General features: G+C 40.7%; 1 protein-coding gene across 1 annotated transcript in view; it reads left to right on the plus strand.

Moving 5' to 3' along the window:
• Positions 1 to 24,994, plus strand: part of LOC128699230 (transmembrane protein 245) — a gene marked incomplete in the record, with an annotated part of 140,942 nt that overhangs the window by 25,877 nt on the left and 90,071 nt on the right. The window contains 2 exon segments of the mRNA XM_070096746.1: positions 251 to 358; positions 3,942 to 4,033. Coding sequence (XP_069952847.1) covers positions 251 to 358; positions 3,942 to 4,033 — 200 coding nt within the window.

Raw genomic sequence — 24,994 nt, forward strand, 5'->3', positions numbered from 1 at the left:
AGTTTTATTTTAGATTTGACTTGTATATATAGTAACACAGTTTAGCAATGTTAGGCTTCATTGAGTGCTTGTTGGTCAGTATTGTTTAGTTGACTGACTGGCTGATACTGTTTGCTCATGTATCAGCACATTGCAATTGAAGTTTCAGTTTTTTGTATTAAAATTTTCCTTGCCTATATTTTGATTTTTTTTTTTTTTGTCTTTGTGTGCAGTCAGCTTTTTTCCAGGAATTAAAATGTTGTTATTACAGGGTTGTGGCCGGCTGGAAGTGTTGTGGTGTTCTTGGTGCTGTGTCTCCTACTCACCGCTGGTTTGGTCACTGAGGTCCTCGATGTGCATGCTGCTCTGAAGTCATCCAGTGAGTTGCCATAACAGTTTATATAAATGTTTCATTGAATGATGTAGTTACTTATATATTGAGTTCAGTAAGTCTTGCCACTACACCACATGGTGGCTCACGAAGTCACCAGAGACCTCAGTGGAAGCAAGTCATATTCTTCAACTTAATTGAGTTATCTTGGGCTAACCTAGGTGAAATCTGCACATTCTTCTTTCTGTTTCACATACCAAAGACCATTGTAAATTCTTTTATGTTGTGTAACTAAAGCCTAAATATAAATTTGTTCAGTGACCCGGGTGGCTCGATCAGTTGTAGGGATGGCTAATGCAGTAGCCTGGAAGTATGTTAGCTTTTTGAAAATTTGCTTAGAGCTTGAGCATCCTTATTTATTATTTTTTTATTTTATTATCACACTGGCCGATTCCCACCAAGGCAGGGTGGCCCGAAAAAGAAAAACTTTCACCATCATTCACTCCATCACTGTCTTGCCAGAAGGGTGCTTTACACTACAGTTTTTAAACTGCAACGTTAACACCCCTCCTTCAGAGTGCAGGCACTGTACTTCCCATCTCCAGGACTCAAGTCCGGCCTGCCGGTTTCCCTGAATCCCTTCATAAATGTTACTTTGCTCACACTCCAACAGCACGTCAAGCATCCTTAGTGTACACCAATTGAGGGTAAAGTGACATACAAAATCATACAATTTCCATATAAAATGTTCTGCTGAGAAAGCATAGGAGGGGATGGAATTTTGATAGAGAATGCAGTAGAATGTGCAAAATGAACCGAGTTAAAAAATTGCTTAAAAATGAACAGTTATCTTAACAAAGGAAAAAATAATCTACACTGTTATGTAACTGGTATAGTGGAGAAACGATAACATAGCAGATGCAGAGCACATAAGGAACATAGTCATTTAGGGTATTGCAAAAAATCTGAATATTTCTACTGTATATGCCCACCTCTAAAATTTGCACATTACTCTCAGGAAGTTCATTTATTGATTATGAAAAGAAATAGGCTAAATTCTCAAAAACAGCATGAATAAATGTTGAACAATCCTCTAAACAAGAGGAAAGTTGAGGCTTCAGATTGTTCTTACTTTTTTTCCTCTACAAATAACATATCTGATGGCTTTGTAGTCACTTGATTTAAGGGTGTGCCAAAGTTTTGGTATCAGAGGTATCAGCTAATTTTGATGGTATTGGTATTGCTCTTAAAATTGAGAATTGGTATAGGTATCAGCAAAAATGTTTGTATTATCCCTTACCTGATTTGATTGTAAACAACTTGCAGGATGGTTAAGGTTTGAATCCCTGGCAAGCCAGTCCTAAAATGGAGAGGCCAGTACATTGACTGCTGGCCAGCCTAGTAAGATTAGACCACTAGGTCACAATTGGGCCCATGCTAACTTTTCTAGTGTGTAAAGAAATGCATTTAATTGGGTGTGCTTATTAGGCCAGCATGGTACAGTGGTTAGCACACTGGCATATCAGTTTAGGATTTACCTTCTATGGGTTTGAATCCCATCCATTTTGTGAGTCACGTGTCTAATATAAGCAAAAAAACAGAATTTGAAAAGAAAATAGAAAACATACATATGCCCTTGGCAGTAAGTTAGTAGACAGCAGCTGCCCAGGGAGGTACTACCGTCCTGCCAAGTGAGTGTAAAATGAAAGCCTGTAATTGTTTTACATGATGGTAGGATTGCTGGTGTCTTTATTTCTGTCTCATAAACATGCAAGATTTCAGGTATGTCTTGCTACTTAAACTTAGGTCACACTGCACATGCATGTACACCCCTCTGGGTTTTCTTCTATCTTTTTTTACTACTACTTGTTTTTGTTTATTTCCTCTTATCTCCATGGGGAATTGGTTCAGAATTCTTCCTCCGTAAGCCATGCGTGTCGTAAGAGGCGACTAAAATGCCGGTAGCAAGGGTCTAGTAGCCCCTTCTCCTGTATATATTACTAAAGTTAAAATGAGAAATTTGGTTTTTCTTTTTGGGCCACCCTGCCTTCGTGGGATATGGCCAGTTTGTTGAAAGAAGACGACGTACACATGCAGCACCAGGGTCTGACTCGTGGAATTCTGTCTTTAACCCAGTAACTGTCCAAACACTAGCGCTCCGAACGTAGATCAGCGTTTTATTTTTCCTGCCTCCAAATTTGGCACAATTGGCCTGAGATGCAGTCAGTATAGAATGGGTCTTAACACTCAGTGTGCGCAGTATTAAAAAAATCTGGGACCACTTAGTACCTTGTGGGAGCACCAGTTCAATTGAGTGCCAGCTAGAGTAAGCAGCATGGCAAACACCAGGGATTCACTGATGCCTGGTCATATTAACACTCCCCTTTTAAGAGAAAAGTGATGTTGACCCTGAGTTTAGTGGCTTTGAGATGGATGTGGCCACAAGTGGTCGAGGAAATATCAAAAACCTTGATAACCCATGTGCAACATTTGTGCAACATCCTTTCAGTTTTGATACCACTGGTAGTGTCATCCTGCCAGAATAACCTATAACCTATGCCCTAAGTAAAGAAAGAGAATTCTGGAACATGTGTAATATTGGGTAGTTGCGCTCACCTTGTAAAATGGTGACATACTGTACCAACAGTATTTTTTTTTTATTTTTATTAGCACATCGGCCATTTCCCACCAAGGCAGGGTGGCCCAAAAAAAGAAAAACTTTCAACATCACTCACTCCATCACTGTCTTGCCAGAGGCATGCATACACTACAATTATAAACCTGCAGCATTAACAGCCCTCCTTCAGAGTGCTGGCACTTTACTTCCCATCTCCAGGTATCAAGTCCAACCTGCCGATTTTCCTGAATCCCTTCATAAATGTTACCGTGCTACATTCCAACAGCATGTCAAGTTGTAAAAACCATTTGTCTCCATTCATTCCTTTCTAACATGCTCACACGCTTGCTGGAAGTCCAAGCCCATCGGGTTTGTGTCAACCATCTTCAAATATTTTTTTTAGTGTCACCTTTGCACCATGTATAACATTTCTGGTATATTTTTAAATGTTTATACAGTAGTGTACTGTATACTGTAATAAACAGAATAGAGGAAATCATTTCTAATGTTCATTATTTAGGTTTGCATACTGGTTGGAGAGCTGGTTGGTAAACGAGTACGTCACTAAGTAAGGAGAAGCTGTATATAAATGATGCTGTAATGTGTGACTCTGGTGACAGTTGTGACCTTATGTGAGGCTACAGACCTACCTATGGTCACATTTGGCTTGTAACTGGTTATTAAGAGTTACTCTGCTGTAGCCTTACCTATGGTCACACTTATCTGCCTTATCAACTAGGTTATTTCTTTAGTGTGTGCTAATCTTACCGTTCACTCAGGAAAACCCTCCTGCTTACTGACCTACGATGTACCAGTCGCATCACACACTAATGGAGATGCTGTGGTTGGGAGGATCAGTGGAATTGTGATATGCATGCACTTCTGGCACTATAACTTTATATCACAGGTATTGAATGAGAGGTGATGAATGGTTTCCTTCTTTGGGTCACCCTACCTTGGTGGGGAAGCTACCAGTGTGGTTAAGCAGCAACTGCAACTTATTTACTTCTTCAGGAGGTGAAGGAGCAAGCTTTGTGGAGGCTGCAGTGTTGGTGTGTCTCAGAAGTGATGTGCCCGAGCACACTGCTGTCGCTGCACTCAAAGAGGTGAGCAATGAATGGCTATTATCTTCCTTCACATCACACATCATGAGCTATATGCTCATCACTCTCAACTTGCATAATGAAAATAATCATTTAATAAGTTTTGACTGTTGTTTTTAGTAAATTGTATTGAATTATGAGACAATCTAAGGATTAATAAGAAAGTAACTAATACAATATAAGGGCTGATTTAACAAGATAGTATCTTCAGAGGCTAGAAGAAGGGTAGATAGTTTTAGTAGAGGACATGTTAATAGGATGACTGTGATCTCAGACATGACAAAAAAGAGCATTATTTGTATCAACAAGGCAAACACATCTGTTGTGCTTTAAGCCTGTTAAAAAGGGAACAGCCAGTTTCACCAGAGTACTGGAGGTTAAGAGAAGGAGGAAATGAAGTAGACACTAGAAGTATCAGTGACAGGAGGAGAAATATGAACAAGATTACTGTGAAGGATGTTAGTTTGACGAAAAGCCAGTTTAATATCTAGAGGATGGAGGGTGTTGTTAAGATTTTGAAAGTTGGAAATGTATTGAAGGTAAAGAACAGGGGATTTCATAGAAGTGAGTTTGGGAGACAAAGTCTATTTAGTATGAGAATAAGTAGAGTTTATAAAATTGGGAGGATAGCCAAAGTGAGAGAAGGATCTGTGATAAATAGAGATTTCAGAGTCATGATATTGAGAGTCAGATTTAGAGGGCACAGAGGAAGACAGAAATTAAAAACTTGACAGGAGAATGGTGAGAAAAATAGTGAATGTACATGCCACTGTACATAGGCTTGTAGTAAATGCAAAAAAGAGAAGCCTATAACACTGGTGAACACAAACATGAAGATGAAGCAGTCAGATTTCCATTCAGCTTTGAAATTTTTTAGGAGCAAGATTGTCAAGGGTATAAAGAAGTTGAAAGAGACTAGTCATGTGGCCAAAGAACAAAGACATCTACAAAGTGAAGTCAGAGACTAGGACTTAAACCAATAGTAAGAGATAGAGCAGTTTTGAAGTACTCACTGTAAAGACTAGCAAGGATAGAGGATAACTCGTAACACCATCAAAGGTTTAAGAATAAAATTTACCTTGACAGAAAGGTGTTAGGCCACACACAGGTGAATAAGATCAGAAAGACATCAGTGGGGGTAGAGAGATGAAGTAGCCATGTATTGGTCTTCACTCTTGAGAAAAGTGAGAACATCATCAAAAGGAACATTAGTAAAGAGAAAGACAGCGTCAAGACTTAGCATCATACAGATCGAATGTGGCCAAACAAGAGGATAAATGACAACCTCAAGAGGAAATGATGGGTCAAAGAGGTTTTTGGGTTTTAGGAAGACCATAAAAATGAAGAAGGGACAGATACAGTAACACGGAAATGTTGGATAAGATTGAAGTCAAAAGGACAGAGAGAGTGCGAAGTTTAATGTTGAAAGTTCTCTTGATGTGATGAAGAAATTGTTAATTGACATTGGTCTAGGACGGAAGAAACATCCCCCACAGCAGTAGTTTTTTTTTATTATATAGTTCTTAAAATTGCCACTTTCAAAAGGGTCTTGACCTCAGTTCTAGCTGAAAGGTTTGTACTGTAACTATGTAACTATGAAATACACTGTCATATCTCTGCTTGTGACAGTGCAATAGTCATACAGCTGTACAGTACAGTATTTGAGTCCGTATATAAAAATAAAATGAATGAAATAGAAGTTGATTATTATTATTAATTTTATTAACACACTGTCCGATTCCCACCAAGGCAGGGTGGCCCGAAAAAGAAAAACTTTCACCATCATTCACTCCATCACTGTCTGGCCAGAAGGATGCTTTACACTACAGTTTTTAAACTGCAACATTAACAACCCTCCTTCAGAGTGCAGGCACTGTACTTCCCATCTCCAGGACTCAAGTCCGGCCTGCCGGTTTCCCTGAATCCCTTCATAAATGTTACTTTGCTCACACTCCAACAGCACGTCAAGTATTAAAAACCATTTGTCTCCATTCACTCCTATCAAACACGCTCACACATGCCTGCTGGAAGTCCAAGCCCCTCGCACACAAAACCTCCTTTACCCCCTCCCTCCAACCTTTCCTAGGCCGACACCTACCCCGCCTTCCTTCCACTACAGACTGATACACTCTTGAAGTCACTCTGTTTCGCTCCATTCTCTCTATATGTCCGAACCACCTCAACAACCCTTCCTCAGGCCTCTGGACAACAGTTTTGGTAATCCCGCACCTCCTTCTAAATTCCAAACTACGAATTCTCTGCATTATATTCACACCACATATTGCCCTCAGACATGGCATCTCCACTGCCTCCAGCCTTCTCCTCGCGGTAACATTCATCACCCATGCTTCACACCCATATAAGAGCGTTGGTAAAACTATACTCTCATACACTCCCCTCTTTGCTCCCAAGGACAAAGTTCTTTGTCTCCACAGATGCCTAAGTGCACCGCTCAACCTTTTCCCCTCATCAATTCTATGATTCACCTCACCTTTCATAGACCCATCCGCTGACATGTCCACTCCCAAATATCTGAATACATTCACCTCCTCCATACTCTCTCCCTCCAGTCTGATATCCAATCTTTCATCACCTAATCTTTTTGTTATCCTCATAACCTTACTCTTTCCTGTATTCATTTTTAATTTTCTTCTTTTGCATACCCTACCAAATTCATCCACCAACCTCTGCAACTTCTCTTCAGAATCTCCCAAGAGCAGTGTCATCAGCAAAGAGCAATTGTGACAACTCCCATTTTGTGTGTGATTCTTTATCTTTTAACTCCACGCCTCTTGCCAAGACCCTCGCATTTACTTCTCTTACAACCCCATCTATAAATATATTGAACAACCACGGTGACATCACACACCCTTGTCTAAGGGCTACTTTTACTGGGAAATAATCTCCCTCTTTCCTACATACTCTAACTTGAGCCTCACTATTTTGTAAAAACTCTTCACTGCTTTCAGTAACCTACACCATACACCTGCAACATCTGCCATATTGCCCCCCTATCCACCCTGTCATATGCCTTTTCCAAATCCATAAATGCCACAAAAACCTCTTTAGCCTAATCTAAATACTGTTCACTTACATGTTTCACTGTAAACACCTGGTCCACACGCCCCCTACCTTTCCTAAAGCCTCCTTGTTCATCTGCTATCCTATTCTCCATCTTACTCTTAATTCTTTCAATAATAACTCTACCATACACTTTACAAGGTATACTCAACAGACTTCCCCCCCCCCCCCCAACAAGTCGGCCATCTCCCACCGCAGCAGGGTGACCCAAAAAAGAAAGAAAATCCCCAAAAAGAAAATACTTTCATCATCATTCAACACTTTCACCACACTCGCACATTATCACTGTTTTTGCAGAGGTGCTCAGAATACAACAGTCTAGAAGCATACACATATAAAGATACACAACATATCCCTCCAAACTGCCAATATCCCAAACCCCTCCTTTAAAGTGCAGGCATTGTACTTCCCATTTCCAGGACTCAAGTCCGACTATATGAAAATAACCGGTTTCCCTGAATTCCTTCACTAAATATTACCCTGCTCACACTCCAACAGATCGTCAGGTCCCAAGTACCATTCGTCTCCATTCACTCCTATCTAGCACGCTCACGCACGCTTGCTGGAAGTCCAAGCCCCTTGCCAACAAAACCTCCTTTACCCCCTCTCTTTAACCCTTTCGAGGACGACCCCTAGCCCACCTTCCTTCCCCTGTAGATTTATATGCTTTCCATGTCATTCTACTTTGATCCATTCTCTCTAAATGACCAAACCACCTCAACAACCCCTCTTCTGCCCTCTGACTAATACTTTATTAACTCCACACCTTTTCCTAATTTCCACACTCCGAATTTTCTGCATAATATTTACACCACACATTGCCCTTAAACAGGACATCTCCACTGCCTTTAACCGTCTCCTCGCTGCTGCATTTACCACCCAAGCTTCACACCCATATAAGAGTGTTGGTACTACTATACTTTCACACATTCCCTTCTTTGCCTCCATAGATAACGTTTTTTGACTCCACATATACCTCAACGCACCACTCACCTTTTTTCCCTCGTCAATTCTATGATTAACCTCATCCTTCATAAATCCATCCGCCGACACGTCAACTCCCAAGTATCTGAAAACATTCACTTCTTCCATACTCCTCCTCCCCAGTTTGATATCCAATTTTTCTTTATCTAAATCATTTGACACCCTCATCACCTTACTCTTTTCTATGTTCACTTTCAACTTTCTACCTTTACACACATTCCCAAACTCATCCACTAACCTTTGCAATTTTTCTTTAGAATCTCCCATAAGCACAGTATCATCAGCAAAAAGTAACTGTCTCAATTCCCATTTTGAATTTGATTCCCCAAAATTTAATCCCACCCCTCTCCTGAACACCCTAGCATTTACTTCCTTTACAACCCCATCTATAAATATATTAAACAACCATGGTGACATTACACATCCCTGTCTAAGACCTACTTTTACCGGGAAGTAGTCTCCCTCTCTTCTACACACCCTAACCTGAGCCTCACTATCCTCATAAAAACTCTTTACAGCATTTAATAACTTACCACCTATTCCATATACTTGCAACATCTGCCACATTGCTCCTCTATCCACTCTATCATATGCCTTTTCTAAATCCATAAATGCAATAAAAACTTCCCTACCTTTATCTAAATACTGTTCACATATATGCTTCAATGTAAACACTTGATCTACACATCCCCTACCCACTCTGAAACCTCCTTGCTCATCCACAATCCTACATTCTGTCTTACCTCTAATTCTTTCAATTATAACCCTACCGTACACTTTTCCTGGTATACTCAGTAAGCTTATTCCTCTATAATTTTTACAATCTCTTTTGTCCCCTTTCCCTTTATATAAAGGGACTATACATGCTCTCCGCCAATCCCTAGGTACCTTCCCCTCTTTCATACATTTATTAAACAAAAGTACCAACCACTCCAACACTATATCCCCCCCTGCTTTTAACATTTCTGTCATGATCCCATCAGTTCCTGCTGCTTTACCCCCTTTCATTTTACGTAATGCCTCACGTACCTCCCCCACACTTACATTCTGCTCTTCTTCACTCCTAAAAGATGGTATACCTCCCTGACCAGTGCATGAAATTACTGCCTCTGTTTCTTCCTTAACATTTAAAAGTTCCTCAAAATATTCTCGCCATCTGAATAATATCTCCATCTCCCCATCTACTAACTCCCCTACTCTGTTTTTAACTGACAAATCCATACTTTCCCTAGGCTTTCTTAACTTGTTTAACTCCAAAATTTTTTCTTATTTTCATTAAAATTTCTTGACAGTGCCTCTCCCACTCTATCATCTGCTCTCCTTTTGCACTCTCTCACCACTCTCTTTACCTTTCTTTTACTCTCCATATACTCTGCTCTTCTTATAACACTTCTGCTTTGTAAAAACCTCTCATAAGCTTCCTTTTTCTCTTTTATCACACCCTTTACTTATCATTCCACCAATCACTCCTCTTTCCTCCTGCCCCCACCCTCCTATAACCACAAACTTCTGCCCCACATTCTAATACTGCATTTTTAAAACTATTCCAACCCTCTTCAACCCCCCCACTACTCATCTTTGCACTAGCCAACCTTTCTGCCAATAGTCTCTTATATCTCGCCCGAACTTCCTCATCCCTTAGTTTATACACTTTCACCTCCCTCTTACTTGTTGTTGCCACCTTCCTCTTTTCCCATCTACCTCTTTCTCTAGCTGTAGCTACAACTAAATAATGATCCAATATATCAGTTGCCCCTCTATAAACATGTACATCCTGGATCCTACCCATCAACCTTTTATCCACCAATACATAATCTAACAAACTACTTTCATTATGTGCTACATCATACCTTGTATATTTATTTATCCTCTTTTTCATAAAATATGTATTACTTATTACCAAATCTCTTTCTACACATAGCTCAATTAAAGGCTCCCCATTTACATTTACCCCTGGCACCCCAAATTTACCTACTACTCCCTCCATAACATTTTTACCCACTTCAGCATTGAAATCCCCAACCACCATTACTCTCACACTTGATTCAAAACTCCCCACACATACACTCAACATTTCCCAAAATCTCTCTCTCTCCTCTACACTTCTCTCTTCTCCAGGTGCATACACACTTACTATAACCCACTTTTCACATCCAATCTTTATTTTACTCCACATAATCCTTGAATTTATACATTTGTAGTCCCTCTTTTCCTGCCATAGCTTATCCTTCAACATTATTGCTACTCCTTCTTTAGCTCTAACTCTGTTTGAAACCCCTGACCTAATCCCATTTATTCCTCTCCATTGAAACTCTCCCACCCCCTTCAGCTTTGTTTCACTTTAAAGCCAGGACATCCAGTTTCTTCTCATTCATAACATCCACAATCATCTCTTTCTTATCATTTGCACAACATCCACGCACATTCAAACTTCCCACTTTGACAATTTTCTTCTTATTCTTTTTAGTAATCTTTACAGGAAAAGGGGTTACTAGCCCATTGTTCCCGGCATTTTAGTTGACTTTTACAACATATCTACCCATAGAGGCCTGTACCTCCCGTTCCTTTATGACATTCCTAAAGTGTTTCACAACATTGTCAGTGTCACCATTAAACACTTGTTCAGGTTTCAGTCCTTCATTGTCTATGTACTCCTTGAATTCCTGCACATATTTTTCAACTTCTTTTTGGTCCAAACTGGCAGCCTCACCATGTCTTATCACACTATGTATGCCACTACGATTCTTAAATCTCTCAAACCAACCTTTGCTGGCCTTAAATTCACTCATCACCACTAGTTGCTGGCATTTTTCTAATTAAATCGTCATGCAACTTCCTAGCCTTTTCACATATGATCGCTTGAGAGATGCTATCTCCTGCTATCTGTTTTTCGTTTATCCATACCAATAACAGTCTTTCAACATTTTCTATCACTTGCGATCTCAGTTTCGAAAACATAGTTGCACCTTTGGCACGAACAGCTTCCTTGATTGCCATTTTCTTGGCCACAGTAGTAGCGATGGTTGATTGGGGTTTTGTGTACAGCCTGGCCAGCTCGGAGACATGCACTCCACTTTCATACTTAGCAATGATCTCTTTCTTCATCTCTATAGTAATTCTCACCCTTTTTGCTGTAGGGTTGGCACTAGAAACTTTCTTGGGGCCCATTTACCTGGAGTTTACCTGGAGAGAGTTTCGGGGGTCAACGCCCCCGCGGCCCGGTCTGTGACCAGGCCTCCTGGTGGATCAGCGCCTGATCAACCAGGCTGTTGCTGCTGGCTGCACGCAAACCAACGTACGAGCCACAGCCCGGCTGATCAGGAACTGACTTTAGGTGCTTGTCCAGTGCCAGCTTGAAGACTGCCAGGGGTCTGTTGGTAATCCCCCTTATGTGTGCTGGGAGGCAGTTGAACAGTCTCGGGCCCCTGACACTTATTGTATGGTCTCTTAACGTGCTAGTGACACCCCTGCTTTTCATTGGGGGGATGGTGCATCGTCTTCCAAGTCTTTTGCTTTCGTAGTGAGTGATTTTCGTGTGCAAGTTCGGTACTAGTCCCTCTAGGATTTTCCAGGTGTATATAATCATGTATCTCTCCCTCCTGCGTTCCAGGGAATACAGGTTTAGAAACCTCAAGCGCTCCCAGTAATTGAGGTGTTTTATCTCCGTTATGCGCGCCGTGAAAGTTCTCTGCACATTTTCTAGGTCGGCAATTTCACCTGCCTTGAAAGGTGCTGTTAGAGTGCAGCAATATTCCAGCCTAGATAGAACAAGTGACCTGAAGAGTGTCATCATGGGCTTGGCCTCCCTAGTTTTGAAGGTTCTCATTATCCATCCTGTCATTTTTCTAGCAGATGCGATTGATACAATGTTATGGTCCTTGAAGGTGAGATCCTCCGACATAATCACTCCCAGGTCTTTGACGTTGGTGTTTCGCTCTATTTTGTGGCCAGAATTTGTTTTGTACTCTGATGAAGATTTAATTTCCTCATGTTTACCATATCTGAGTAATTGAAATTTCTCATCGTTGAACTTCATATTGTTTTCTGCAGCCCACTGAAAGATTTGGTTGATGTCCGCCTGGAGCCTTGCAGTGTCTGCAATGGAAGACACTGTCATGCAGATTCGGGTGTCATCTGCAAAGGAAGACACGGTGCTGTGGCTGACATCCTTGTCTATGTCGGATATGAGGATGAGGAACAAGATGGGAGCTAGTACTGTGCCTTGTGGAACAGAGCTTTTCACCGTAGCTGCCTCGGACTTTACTCTGTTGACGACTACTCTCTGTGTTCTGTTAGTGAGGAAATTATAGATCCATCGACCGACTTTTCCTGTTATTCCTTTAGCGCGCATTTTGTGCGCTATTACGCCATGGTCACACTTGTCGAAGGCTTTTGCAAAGTCTGTATATATTACATCTGCATTCTTTTTGTCTTCTAGTGCATTTAGGACCTTGTCGTAGTGATCCAGTAGTTGAGACAGACAGGAGCGACCTGTTCTAAACCCATGTTGCCCTGGGTTGTGTAACTGATGGGTTTCTAGATGGGTGGTGATCTTGCTTCTTAGGACCCTTTCAAAGATTTTTATGATATGGGATGTTAGTGCTATTGGTCTGTAGTTCTTTGCTGTTGCTTTACTGCCCCCTTTGTGGAGTGGGGCTATGTCTGTTGTTTTTAGTAACTGAGGGACGACCCCCGTGTCCATGCTCCCTCTCCATAGGATGGAAAAGGCTCGTGATAGGGGCTTCTTGCAGTTCTTGATGAACACAGAGTTCCATGAGTCTGGCCCTGGGGCAGAGTGCATGGGCATGTCATTTATCGCCTGTTCGAAGTCATTTGGCGTCAGGATAACATCGGATAGGCTTGTGTTAATCAAATTTTGTGGCTCTCTCATAAAAAATTCATTTTGATCTTCGACTCTCAGTCTGGTTAGCGGCTTGCTAAAAACTGAGTCATATTGGGACTTGAGTAGCTCACTCATTTCCTTGTTGTCATCTGTGTAGGACCCATCTTGTTTAAGTAGGGGCCCAATACTGGACGTTGTTCTCGATTTTGATTTGGCATAGGAGAAGAAATACTTTGGGTTTCTTTCGATTTCATTTATGGCTTTTAGTTCATCCCGCAATTCCTGACTCCTAAAGGATTCTTTTAGCTTAAGTTCGATGCTTGCTATTTCTCTGACCAGTGTCTCCCTGCGCATTTCAGATATATTGACCTCTTTTAGCCGCTCTGTTATTCTTTTCCGTCGCCTGTAAAGGGAGCGCCTGTCTCTTTCTATTTTACATCTACTCCTCCTTTTTCTTAGAGGAATAAGCCTTGTGCATACATCGAGTGCCACCGAGTTAATCTGTTCTAGGCATAAGTTTGGGTCTGTGTTGCTTAGTATATCTTCCCAGCTTATATCGGTTAGGACTTGGTTTACTTGGTCCCACTTTATGTTTTTGTTATTGAAGTTGAATTTGGTGAATGCTCCCTCGTGACTAGTCTCATTTTGTCGGTCTGGGGCTCCACGCATACATGTCTGAACCTCAATTATGTTGTGATCTGAGTATATTGTTTTTGATATGGTGACATTTCTTATCATGGTGACTTATTTTGCAGGTGGAATCACTAAAAAGGCTGTGATAATATGAAATGTTCCGATTGTATGCTTGGAAGCGACCGCGGTGGCTGGCTGGCTTGTAAACACTGGCCAGAAGTGGATGCGTCTCAGACGGAACGAATAGTGTTGGTCGAGTTTTTTAGCACTAATCGAGGCAAAATTTTTGCGATAAAATGTATCGCTAGTCAGATTTATCGTTAATCGATGCCATCGCTGGTCGAGGGTCCACTGTATACATGTGTGTGTGTGTGTGTGTGTGTGTGTGTATGTATATATATATATATATATATATATATATATATATATATATTATATATATTTTTTTTTTTCAACAAGTCGGCCGTCTCCCACCGAGGCAGGGTGACCCAAAAAAGAAAGAAAATCCCCAAAAAGAAAATACTTTCATCATCATTCAACACTTTCACCACACTTGCACATTATCACTGTTTTTGCAGAGGTGCTCAGAATACAACAGTCTAGAAGCATACACATATAAAGATACACAACATATCCCTCCAAACTGCCAATATCCCAAACCCCCTCCTTTAAAGTGCAGGCATTGTACTTCCCATTTCCAGGACTCAAGTCCGACTATATGAAAATAAACGGTTTCCCTGAATCCCTTCTCTAAATATTACCCTGCTCACACTCCAACAAATCGTCAGGTCCCAAGTACCATTCGTCTCCATTCACTCCTATCTAACACGCTCACGCACGCTTGCTGGAAGTCCAGTGGACCCCCGCATAACAATATTAATCTGTTCCTGAGAGCTCATTGTTATGTGAAATTATCGTTATGCGAATGAATTTTCCCCATAAGAAATAATGGAAATAAAATTAATCCGTGCAAGACACCCCAAAGTATAAAAAAAAAAAAAATTACCACATGAAATATTAATTTTAATACTCACAAACTGAAAAAGGCATGCACAATTACATGACACTTACCTTTATTGAAGATCTGGTGATGATTGATGGGATGTGAGGAGAGAGTCTGTGTTTAGAAGGGGAATCCCCTTCCATTAAGACTTGAGGTGTCAAGTCCTTTTCTGGGGTTACTTCCCTTCTTATTTTAATGCCACTAGGACCAGCTTCAGAGTCACTGGACTTCTGTCGCACAACATATCTGTCCATAGTGGCCTGTACCTCTCGTTCCTTTATGACTTCCCTAAAGTGTTCACAACAGTGTCAGTGTAATAGTCACCAGCACGGCTTGCAATAGCTGTGTTAGGGTGATTGTCATCAAAAAAGGTTTGCACTTTAAGCCACATTCCACACATTTCGTAAATCTTTGAAGTAGGCAACTTCTATATATATATATATATATATATATATATATATATATATATATATATATATATATATATGTGTGTAGAAAGAAATTTGGTAATAAGTAATACATATTTTATGAAAAAGAGGATAAATAAATATACAAGGTATGATGTAGCATGTAATGAAAGTAGTTTATTAGATTATGTATTGGTGGATAAAAGGTTGATGGGTAGGCTCCAGGATGTACATGTTTATAGAGGGGCAACTGATATATCGGATCATTATTTAGTTGTAGCTACAGTTAGAGTAAGAGGTAGATGGGAAAAGAGGAAGGTGGCAACAACAAGTAAGAGGGAGGTGAAAGTGTATAAACTAAGGGAGGAGGGAGTTCGGGCGAGATATAAGCGACTATTGGCAGAAAGGTGGGATAGTGCAAAGATGAGTAATGGGGGGGTTGAAGAGGGTTGGAATAGTTTTAAAAATGCAGTATTAGAATGTGGGGCGGAAGTTTGTGGTTATAGGAGGGTGGGTGCAGGAGGAAAGAGGAGTGATTGGTGGAATGATGAAGTAAAGGGTGTGATAAAAGAGAAAAAGGTAGCTTATGAGAGGTTTTTACAAAGCAGAAGTGTTATAAGAAGAGCAGAATATATGGAGAGTAAAAGAAAGGTAAAGAGAGTGGTGAGAGAGTGCAAAAGGAGAGCAGATGATAGAGTGGGAGAGGCACTGTCAAGAAATTTTAATGAAAATAAGAAAAAATTTTGGAGTGAGTTAAACAAGTTAAGAAAGCCAAGGGAAAATATGGATTTGTCAGTTAAAAACAGAGTAGGGGAGTTAGTAGATGGGGAGATGGAGGTATTAGGTAGATGGCGAGAATATTTTGAGGAACTTTTAAATGTTAAGGAAGAAACAGAGGCAGTAATTTCATGCACTGGTCAGGGAGGTATACCATCTTTTAGGAGTGAAGAAGAGCAGAATGTAAGTGTGGGGGAGGTACGTGAGGCATTACGTAAAATGAAAGGGGGTAAAGCAGCTGGAACTGATGGGATCATGACAGAAATGTTAAAAGCAGGGGGGGATATAGTGTTGGAGTGGTTGGTACTTTTGTTCAATAAATGTATGAAAGAGGGGAAGGTACCTAGGGATTGGCGGAGAGCATGTATAGTCCCTTTATATAAAGGGAAAGGGGACAAAAGAGACTGTAAAAATTATAGAGGAATAAGCTTACTGAGTATACCAGGAAAAGTGTACGGTAGGGTTATAATTGAAAGAATTAGAGGTAAGACAGAATGTAGGATTGCGGATGAGCAAGGAGGTTTCAGAGTGGGTAGGGGATGTGTAGATCAAGTGTTTACATTGAAGCATATATGTGAACAGTATTTAGATAAAGGTAGGGAAGTTTTTATTGCATTTATGGATTTGGAAAAGGCATATGATAGAGTGGATAGAGGAGCAATGTGGCAGATGTTGCAAGTATATGGAATAGGTGGTAAGTTATTAAATGCTGTAAAGAGTTTTTATGAGGATAGTGAGGCTCAGGTTAGGGTGTGTAGAAGAGAGGGAGACTATTTCCCGGTAAAAGTAGGTCTTAGACAGGGATGTGTAATGTCACCATGGTTGTTTAATATATTTATAGATGGGGTTGTAAAGGAAGTAAATGCTAGGGTGTTCGGGAGAGGGGTGGGATTAAATTTTGGGGAATCAAATTCAAAATGGGAATTGACACAGTTACTTTTTGCTGATGATACTGTGCTTATGGGAGATTCTAAAGAAAAATTGCAAAGGTTAGTGGATGAGTTTGGGAATGTGTGTAAAGGTAGAAAGCTGAAAGTGAACATAGAAAAGAGTAAGGTGATGAGGGTGTCAAATGATTTAGATAAAGAAAAATTGGATATCAAATTGGGGAGGAGGAGTATGGAAGAAGTGAATGTTTTCAGATACTTGGGAGTTGACGTGTCGGCGGATGGATTTATGAAGGATGAGGTTAATCATAGAATTGATGAGGGAAAAAAGGTGAGTGGTGCGTTGAGGTATATGTGGAGTCAAAAAACGTTATCTATGGAGGCAAAGAAGGGAATGTATGAAAGTATAGTAGTACCAACACTCTTATATGGGTGTGAAGCTTGGGTGGTAAATGCAGCAGCGAGGAGACGGTTGGAGGCAGTGGAGATGTCTGTCTAAGGGCAATGTGTGGTGTAAATATTATGCAGAGAATTAGGAGTGTGGAAATTAGGAGAAGGTGTGGAGTTAATAAAAGTATTAGTCAGAGGGCAGAAGAGGGGTTGTTGAGGTGGTTTGGTCATTTAGAGAGAATGGATCAAAGTAGAATGACATGGAAAGCATATAAATCTATAGGGGAAGGAAGGCGGGGTAGGGGTCGTCCTCGAAAGGGTTGGAGAGAGGGGGTAAAGGAGGTTTTGTGGGCGAGGGGCTTGGACTTCCAGCAAGCGTGCGTGAGCGTGTTAGATAGGAGTGAATGGAGACGAATGGTACTTGGGACCTGACGATCTGTTGGAGTGTGAGCAGGGTAATATTTAGTGAAGGGATTCAGGGAAACCGGTTATTTTCATATAGTCGGACTTGAGTCCTGGAAATGGGAAGTACAATGCCTGCACTTTAAAGGAGGGGTTTGGGATATTGGCAGTTTGGAGGGATATGTTGTGTATCTTTATATGTGTATGCTTCTAGACTGTTGTATTCTGAGCACCTCTGCAAAAACAGTGATAATGTGTGAGTGTGGTGAAAGTGTTGAATGATGATGAAAGTATTTTCTTTTTGGGGATTTTCTTTCTTTTTTGGGTCACCCTGCCTCGGTGGGAGACGGCCAACTTGTTGAAAAAAAAAAAAAAAAAAAAAATATATATATATATATTTATATATATATATATATTTATATATATATATATATATATATATATACAGTGGACCCCCGCATAGCGACCTTAATCCGTGCAAGAGGGCTGGCTGTTATGCGAAATGTTCGCTATGCGAATGAATTTTCCCCATAAGAAATAATGGAAATAAAATTAATCCGTGCAAGACACCCAAAAGTATGAAAAAATTTTTTTTTTACCACAAAAAAATGTTAATTTTAGTACACACAAACTGAAAAAGGCATGCACAATTACATGACACTTACTTTTATTGAAGATCTGGTGATGATTGATGGGATGGGAGGAGGGGAGAGAGAGTGTTAGTGTTTAGAAGGGGAATCCCCTTCCATTAGGACTTGAGGTAGCAAGTCCTTTTCTGGGGTTACTTCCCTTCTTCTTTTAATGCCACTAGGACCAGCTTCAGAGTCACTGGACTTCTTTCGCACAACATATCTGTCCATAGTGGCCTGTACCTCTCGTTCCTTTATGATTTGTCTAAAGTGGTTCACAACACTGTCATTGTAACAGTCACCAGCACGGCTTGCAATAGCTGTGTGAGGGTGATTTTCATCAAAAAAGGTTTGCACTTCAAGCCATTTTGCACACATTTCCTTAATCTTTGAAGTAGGCAATTCCTTCAATTTCTCTCTCCCCTCCTTTGAACCAGTTTCCCCAGGTCTGGCCTCTTGCTCTTGAAGTTGATCTATCAGCTCATCAGTGGTTAGTTCTTCATTGTCCTCCTCCACCAACTCTTCCACATCCTCCCCACTAACCTCCAACCCCAAGGACTTCCCCAATTCCACAATTGATTCCTCAACTGGTATACTCCTCTCAGGGTTAGCCTCAAACCCTTCAAAATCCCTTTTGTCTACACATTCTGGCCACAGTTTCTTCCAAGCAGAGTTCAAGGTTCTCTTAGTCACTCCCTCCCAAGCCTTACCTATAAGGTTTACACAATTGAGGATATTAAAGTGATCCTTCCAAAACTCTTTTAGAGTCAATCGAGTGTCTGTGGTCACTTCAAAGCACTTTTGAAACAGAGCTTTTGTGTACAGTTTCTTGAAGTTGGAAATGACCTGCTGGTCCATGGGCTGCAGGAGAGGAGTGGTATTAGGAGGCAAAAACTTCACCTTAATGAAGCTCATGTCCCCATAAAGTCGCTCTGCCACGTCTGTAGGATGACCAGGGGCATTGTCTAACACCAGGAGGCACTTAAGGTCTAATTTCTTTTCAGTTAGGTAATCTTTCACATTGGGGGCAAATGCATGGTGTAACCAGTTATAGAAAAATTCCCTAGTGACCCATGCCTTACTGTTTGCCCTCCACAGCACACACAAATTATCCTTGAGGACATTCTTTTGCCTGAACGCTCTGGGAGTTTCAGAGTGATACACTAATAAAGGCTTAACTTTGCAATCACCACTAGCATTGGCACACATCAACAAAGTAAGCCTGTCTTTCATAGGCTTATGTCCTGGGAGTGCCTTTTCCTCCTGAGTAATGTAGGTCCTGCTTGGCATTTTCTTCCAGAACAGGCCTGTTTCATCACAATTAAACACTTGTTCAGGTTTCAGTCCTTCAGTTTCTATGTACTCCTTGAATTCATGCACATATTTTTCAGCCGCTTTGTGGTCCGAACTGGCAGCCTCACCATGCCGTATCACACTATGGATGCCACTACGCTTCTTAAATCTCTCAAACCAACCTTTGCTGGCCTTAAATTCACTCACATCATCACTAGTTGCAGGCATTTTTTTAATTAAATCGTCATGCAACTTCCTAGCCTTTTCACATATGATCGCTTGAGAGACGCTATCTCCTGCTAGCTGTTTTTCATTTATCCACACCAATAAGAGTCTCTCAACATCTTCCATCACTTGCGATCTTTGTTTCGAAAACACAGTTAAACCTTTGGCAACAACAGCTTCCTTGATTGCCGTTTTCTTGCCCACAATAGAAGAGATGGTTGATTTTGGTTTCTTGTACAACCTGACCAGGTCGGTGATACGTACTCCACTTTCATACTTATCAATGATCTCTTTCTTTATTTCAATAGGAATCCTAACCCTTATTGCTGTAGGGTTGGAACTAGAAGCTTTCTTGGGGCCCATGGTCACTTATTTTCCAGAAACAGCACCGAAAACACTGTAATAATACGAAATATTCCGAGTGTATGCTTGAATGTTACCGCGGAGGCTGGCTGGTAAACAATGGCACAGGCGGCACATGTGAGGCTGGCTGAGGGCGCACATTGGACGCGTCTCGGACGAAGGCCGCTGAGCGGGTTTTTGTCCACTATGCGGGGCAAAATTTTAGCGAACAAAGCGTCCGCTATGCGGATTGTCCGCTATGCAAGGCGTCCGCTATGCGGGGGTCCACTGTATATATATATATATATATATATATATCTATATATATATATATATATATATATATATATATATATATGAATATATATATATATATATTTATTTTTATTATCACACTGGCCGATTCCCACCAAGGCAGGGTGGCCCGAAAAAGAAAAACTTTCACCATCATTCACTCCATCACTGTCTTGCCAGAAGGGTGCTTTACACTACAGTTTTTAAACTGCAACATTAACACCCCTCCTTCAGAGTGCAGGCACTGTACTTCCCATCTCCAGGACTCAAGTCCGGCCTGCCGGTTTCCCTGAATCCCTTCATAAATGTTACTTTGCTCACACTCCAACAGCACGTCAAGTATTAAAAAGCATTTGTCTCCATTCACTCCTATCAAACACGCTCATGCATGCCTGCTGGAAGTCCAAGCCCCTCGCACACAAAGCCTCCTTTACCCCCTCCCTCCAACCTTTCCTAGGCCGACCCCTACCCCGCCTTCCTTCCACTACAGACTGATACACTCTTGAAGTCATTCTGTTTCGCTCCATTCTCTCTACATGTCCGAACCACCTCAACAACCCTTCCTCAGCCCTGTGGACAACAGTTTTGGTAATCCCGCACCTCCTCCTAACTTCCAAACTACGAATTCTCTGCATTATATTCACACCACACATTGCCCTCAGACATGACATCTCCACTGCCTCCAGCCTTCTCCTCGCTGCAGCATTCATCACCCACGCTTCACACCCATATAAGAGCGTTGGTAAAACTATACTCTCATACATTCCCCTCTTTGCCTCCAAGGACAAAGTTCTTTGTCTCCACAGACTCCTAAGTGCACCACTCACTCTTTTTCCCTCATCAATTCTATGATTCACCTCATCTTTCATAGACCCATCCGCTGACACGTCCACTCCCAAATATCTGAATACGTTCACCTCCTCCATACTCTCTCCTTCCAATCTGATATTCAATCTTTCATCACCTAATCTTTTTGTTATCCTCATAACCTTACTCTTTCCTGTATTCACCTTTAATTTTCTTCTTTTGCACACCCTACCAGATTCATCCACCAATCTCTGCAACTTCTCTTCAGAATCTCCCAAGAGCACAGTGTCATCAGCAAAGAGCAGCTGTGACAACTCCCACTTTGTGTGTGATTCTTTATCTTTTAACTCCACGCCTCTTGCCAAGACCCTCGCATTTACTTCTCTTACAACCCCATCTATAAATATATTAAACAACCACGGTGACATCACACATCCTTGTCTAAGGCCTACTTTTACTGGGAAAAAATTTCCCTCTTTCCTACATACTCTAACTTGAGCCTCACTATCCTCGTAAAAACTCTTCACTGCTTTCAGTAACCTACCTCCTACACCATACACTTGCAACATCTGCCACATTGCCCCCCTATCCACCCTGTCATACGCCTTTTCCAAATCCATAAATGCCACAAAGACCTCTTTAGCCTTATCTAAATACTGTTCACTTATATGTTTCACTGTAAACACCTGGTCCACACACCCCCTACCTTTCCTAAAGCCTCCTTGTTCATCTGCTATCCTATTCTCCGTCTTACTCTAATTCTTTCAATTATAACTCTACCATACACTTTACCAGGTACACTCAACAGACTTATCCCCCTATAATTTTTGCACTCTCTTTTATCCCCTTTGCCTTTATACAAAGGAACTATGCATGCTCTCTGCCAATCCCTAGGTACCTTACCCTCTTCCATCCATTTATTAAATAATTGCACCAACCACTCCAAAACTATATCCCCACCTGCTTTTAACATTTCTTTTTCCCATCAATCCCGGCTGCCTTACCTCCTTTCATTTTACCTACTGCCTCACGAACTTCCCCCACACTCACAACTGGCTCTTCCTCACTCCTACAAGATGTTATTCCTCCTTGCCCTATACACGAAATCACAGCTTCCCTATCTTCATCAACATTTAACAATTCCTCAAAATACTCCCTCCATCTTCCCAATACCTCTAACTCTCCATTTAATAACTCTCCTCTCCTATTTTTAACTGACAAATCCATTTGTTCTCTAGGCTTTCTTAACTTGTTAATCTCACTCCAAAACTTTTTCTTATTTTCAACAAAATTTGTTGATAACATCTCACCCACTCTCTCATTTGCTCTCTTTTTACATTGCTTCACCACTCTCTTAACCTCTCTCTTTTTCTCCATATACTCTTCCCTCCTTGCATCACTTCTACTTTGTAAAAACTTCTCATATGCTAACTTTCTCTCCCTTACTACTCTCTTTACATCATCATTCCACCAATCGCTCCTCTTCCCTCCTGCACCCACTTTCCTGTGACCACAAACTTCTGCTGAACACTCTAACACTACATTTTTAATCCTACCCCATACCTCTTCGACCCCATTGCCTATGCTCTCATTAGCCCATCTATCCTCTAATAGCCGTTTATATCTTACCCTAACTGCCTCCTCTTTTAGTTTATAAACCTTCACCTCTCTCTTCCCTGATGCTTCTATTCTCCTTGTATCCCATCTACCTTTTACTCTCAGTGTAGCTACAACTAGAAAGTGATCTGATATATCTGTGGCCCCTCTATAAACATGTACATCCTGAAGTCTACTCAACAGTCTTTTATCTACCAATACATAATCCAACAAACTACTGTCATTTCGCCCTCCATCATATCTTGTATACTTATTTATCCTCTTTTTCTTAAAATATGTATTACCTATAACTAAACCCCTTTCTATACAAAGTTCAATCAAAGGGCTCCCATTATCATTTACACCTGGCACCCCAAACTTACCTACCACACCCTCTCTAAAAGTTTCTCCTACTTTAGCATTCAGGTCCCCTACCACAATTACTCTCTCACTTGGTTCAAAGGCTCCTATACATTCACTTAACATCTCCCAAAATCTCTCTCTCTCTTCTGCATTCCTCTCTTCTCCAGGTGCATACACGCTTATTATGACCCACTTCTCGCATCCAACCTTTACTTTAATTATATATATATATATGTATGTATATATGTATATATATATATATATATATATATATATATATATGTATATATATATATATATATATATATATATGTATGTATGTATGTATGTATGTAGGTTGGTAGACAGCAACCACCCAGGGAGGTACTACCGTCCTGCCAAGTGAGTGTAAAACGAAAGCCTGTGATTGTTTTACATGATGGTAGGATTGCTGATGTCTTTTGTCTGTCTCATAAATATGCAAGATTACAGGCATGTCTTGCTACTTCTACTTACACTTAGGTCACACTACACATACATGTACACATTTATTTATACACACTCATCTGAGTTTTCTTTGATTTTATCTTAATAGTTCTTTGTCTTATTAATTTTCCTTTTATATCCATGGGGAAGTGGAATAAGAATCTTTCCTCCGTAAGCCATGCGTGTTGTAAAAGTCAACTAAAATGCCGGGAACAATGGGCTAGTAACCCCTTTTCCTGTAAAGATTACTAAAAAGAATAAGAAGAAGAAAATTGTCAAAGTGGGAAGTCTGAATGTGCGTGGATGTTGTGCAGATGATAAGAAAGAGATGATTGTGGATGTTATGAATGAGAAGAAGCTGGATGTCCTGGCTTTAAGTGAAACAAAGCTGAAGGGGGTGGGAGAGTTTCAGTGGAGAGGAATAAATGGGATTAGGTCAGGGGTTACATATAGAGTTAGAGCTAAAGAAGGAGTAGCAATAATGTTGAAGGATAAGCTATGGCAGGAAAAGAGGGACTATAAATGTATTAATTCAAGGATTATGTGGAGTAAAATAAAGATTGGATGTGAAAAGTGGGTCATAATAAGTGTGTATGCACCTGGAGAAGAGAGAAGTGTAGAGGAGAGAGAGAGATTTTGGGAAATGTTGAGTGAATGCGTGGGGAGTTTTGAATCAAGTGTGAGAGTAATGGTGGTTGGGGATTTCAATGCTAAAGTGGGTAAAAATGTTATGGAGGGAGTAGTAGGTAAATTTAGGGTGCCAGGGGTAAATGTAAATGGGGAGCCTTTAATTGAGCTATGTGTAGAAAGAAATTTGGTAATAAGTAATACATATTTTATGAAAAAGAGGATAAATAAATATACAAGGTATGATGTAGCACGTAATGAAAGTAGTTTATTAGATTATGTATTGGTGGATAAAAGGTTGATGGGTAGGCTCCAGGATGTACATGTTTATAGAGGGGCAACTGATATATCGGATCATTATTTAGTTGTAGCTACAGTTAGAGTAAGAGGTAGATGGGAAAAGAGGAAGGTGGCAACAACAAGTAAGAGGGAGGTGAAAGTGTATAAACTAAGGGAGGAGGAAGTTCGGGTGAGATATAAGCGACTATTGGCAGAAAGGTGGGCTAGTGCAAAGATGAGTAGTGGGGGGGTTGAAGAGGGTTGGAATAGTTTTAAAAATGCAGTATTAGAATGTGGGGCAGAAGTTTGTGGTTATAGGAGGGTGGGGGCAGGAGGAAAGAGGAGTGATTGGTGGAATGATGAAGTAAAGGGTGTGATAAAAGAGAAAAAGGTAGCTTATGAGAGGTTTTTACAAAGCAGAAGTGTTATAAGAAGAGCAGAGTATATGGAGAGTAAAAGAAAGGTAAAGAGAGTGGTGAGAGAGTGCAAAAGGAGAGCAGATGAAAGAGTGGGAGAGGCACTGTCAAGAAATTTTAATGAAAATAAGAAAAAATTTTGGAGTGAGTTAAACAAGTTAAGAAAGCCTAGGGAAAATATGGATTTGTCAGTTAAAAACAGAGTAGGGGAGTTAGTAGAT

Source organism: Cherax quadricarinatus, chromosome 54, assembly GCF_038502225.1.
Source record: "Cherax quadricarinatus isolate ZL_2023a chromosome 54, ASM3850222v1, whole genome shotgun sequence".
Taxonomy (NCBI): Eukaryota; Metazoa; Arthropoda; class Malacostraca; order Decapoda; family Parastacidae; genus Cherax; species Cherax quadricarinatus.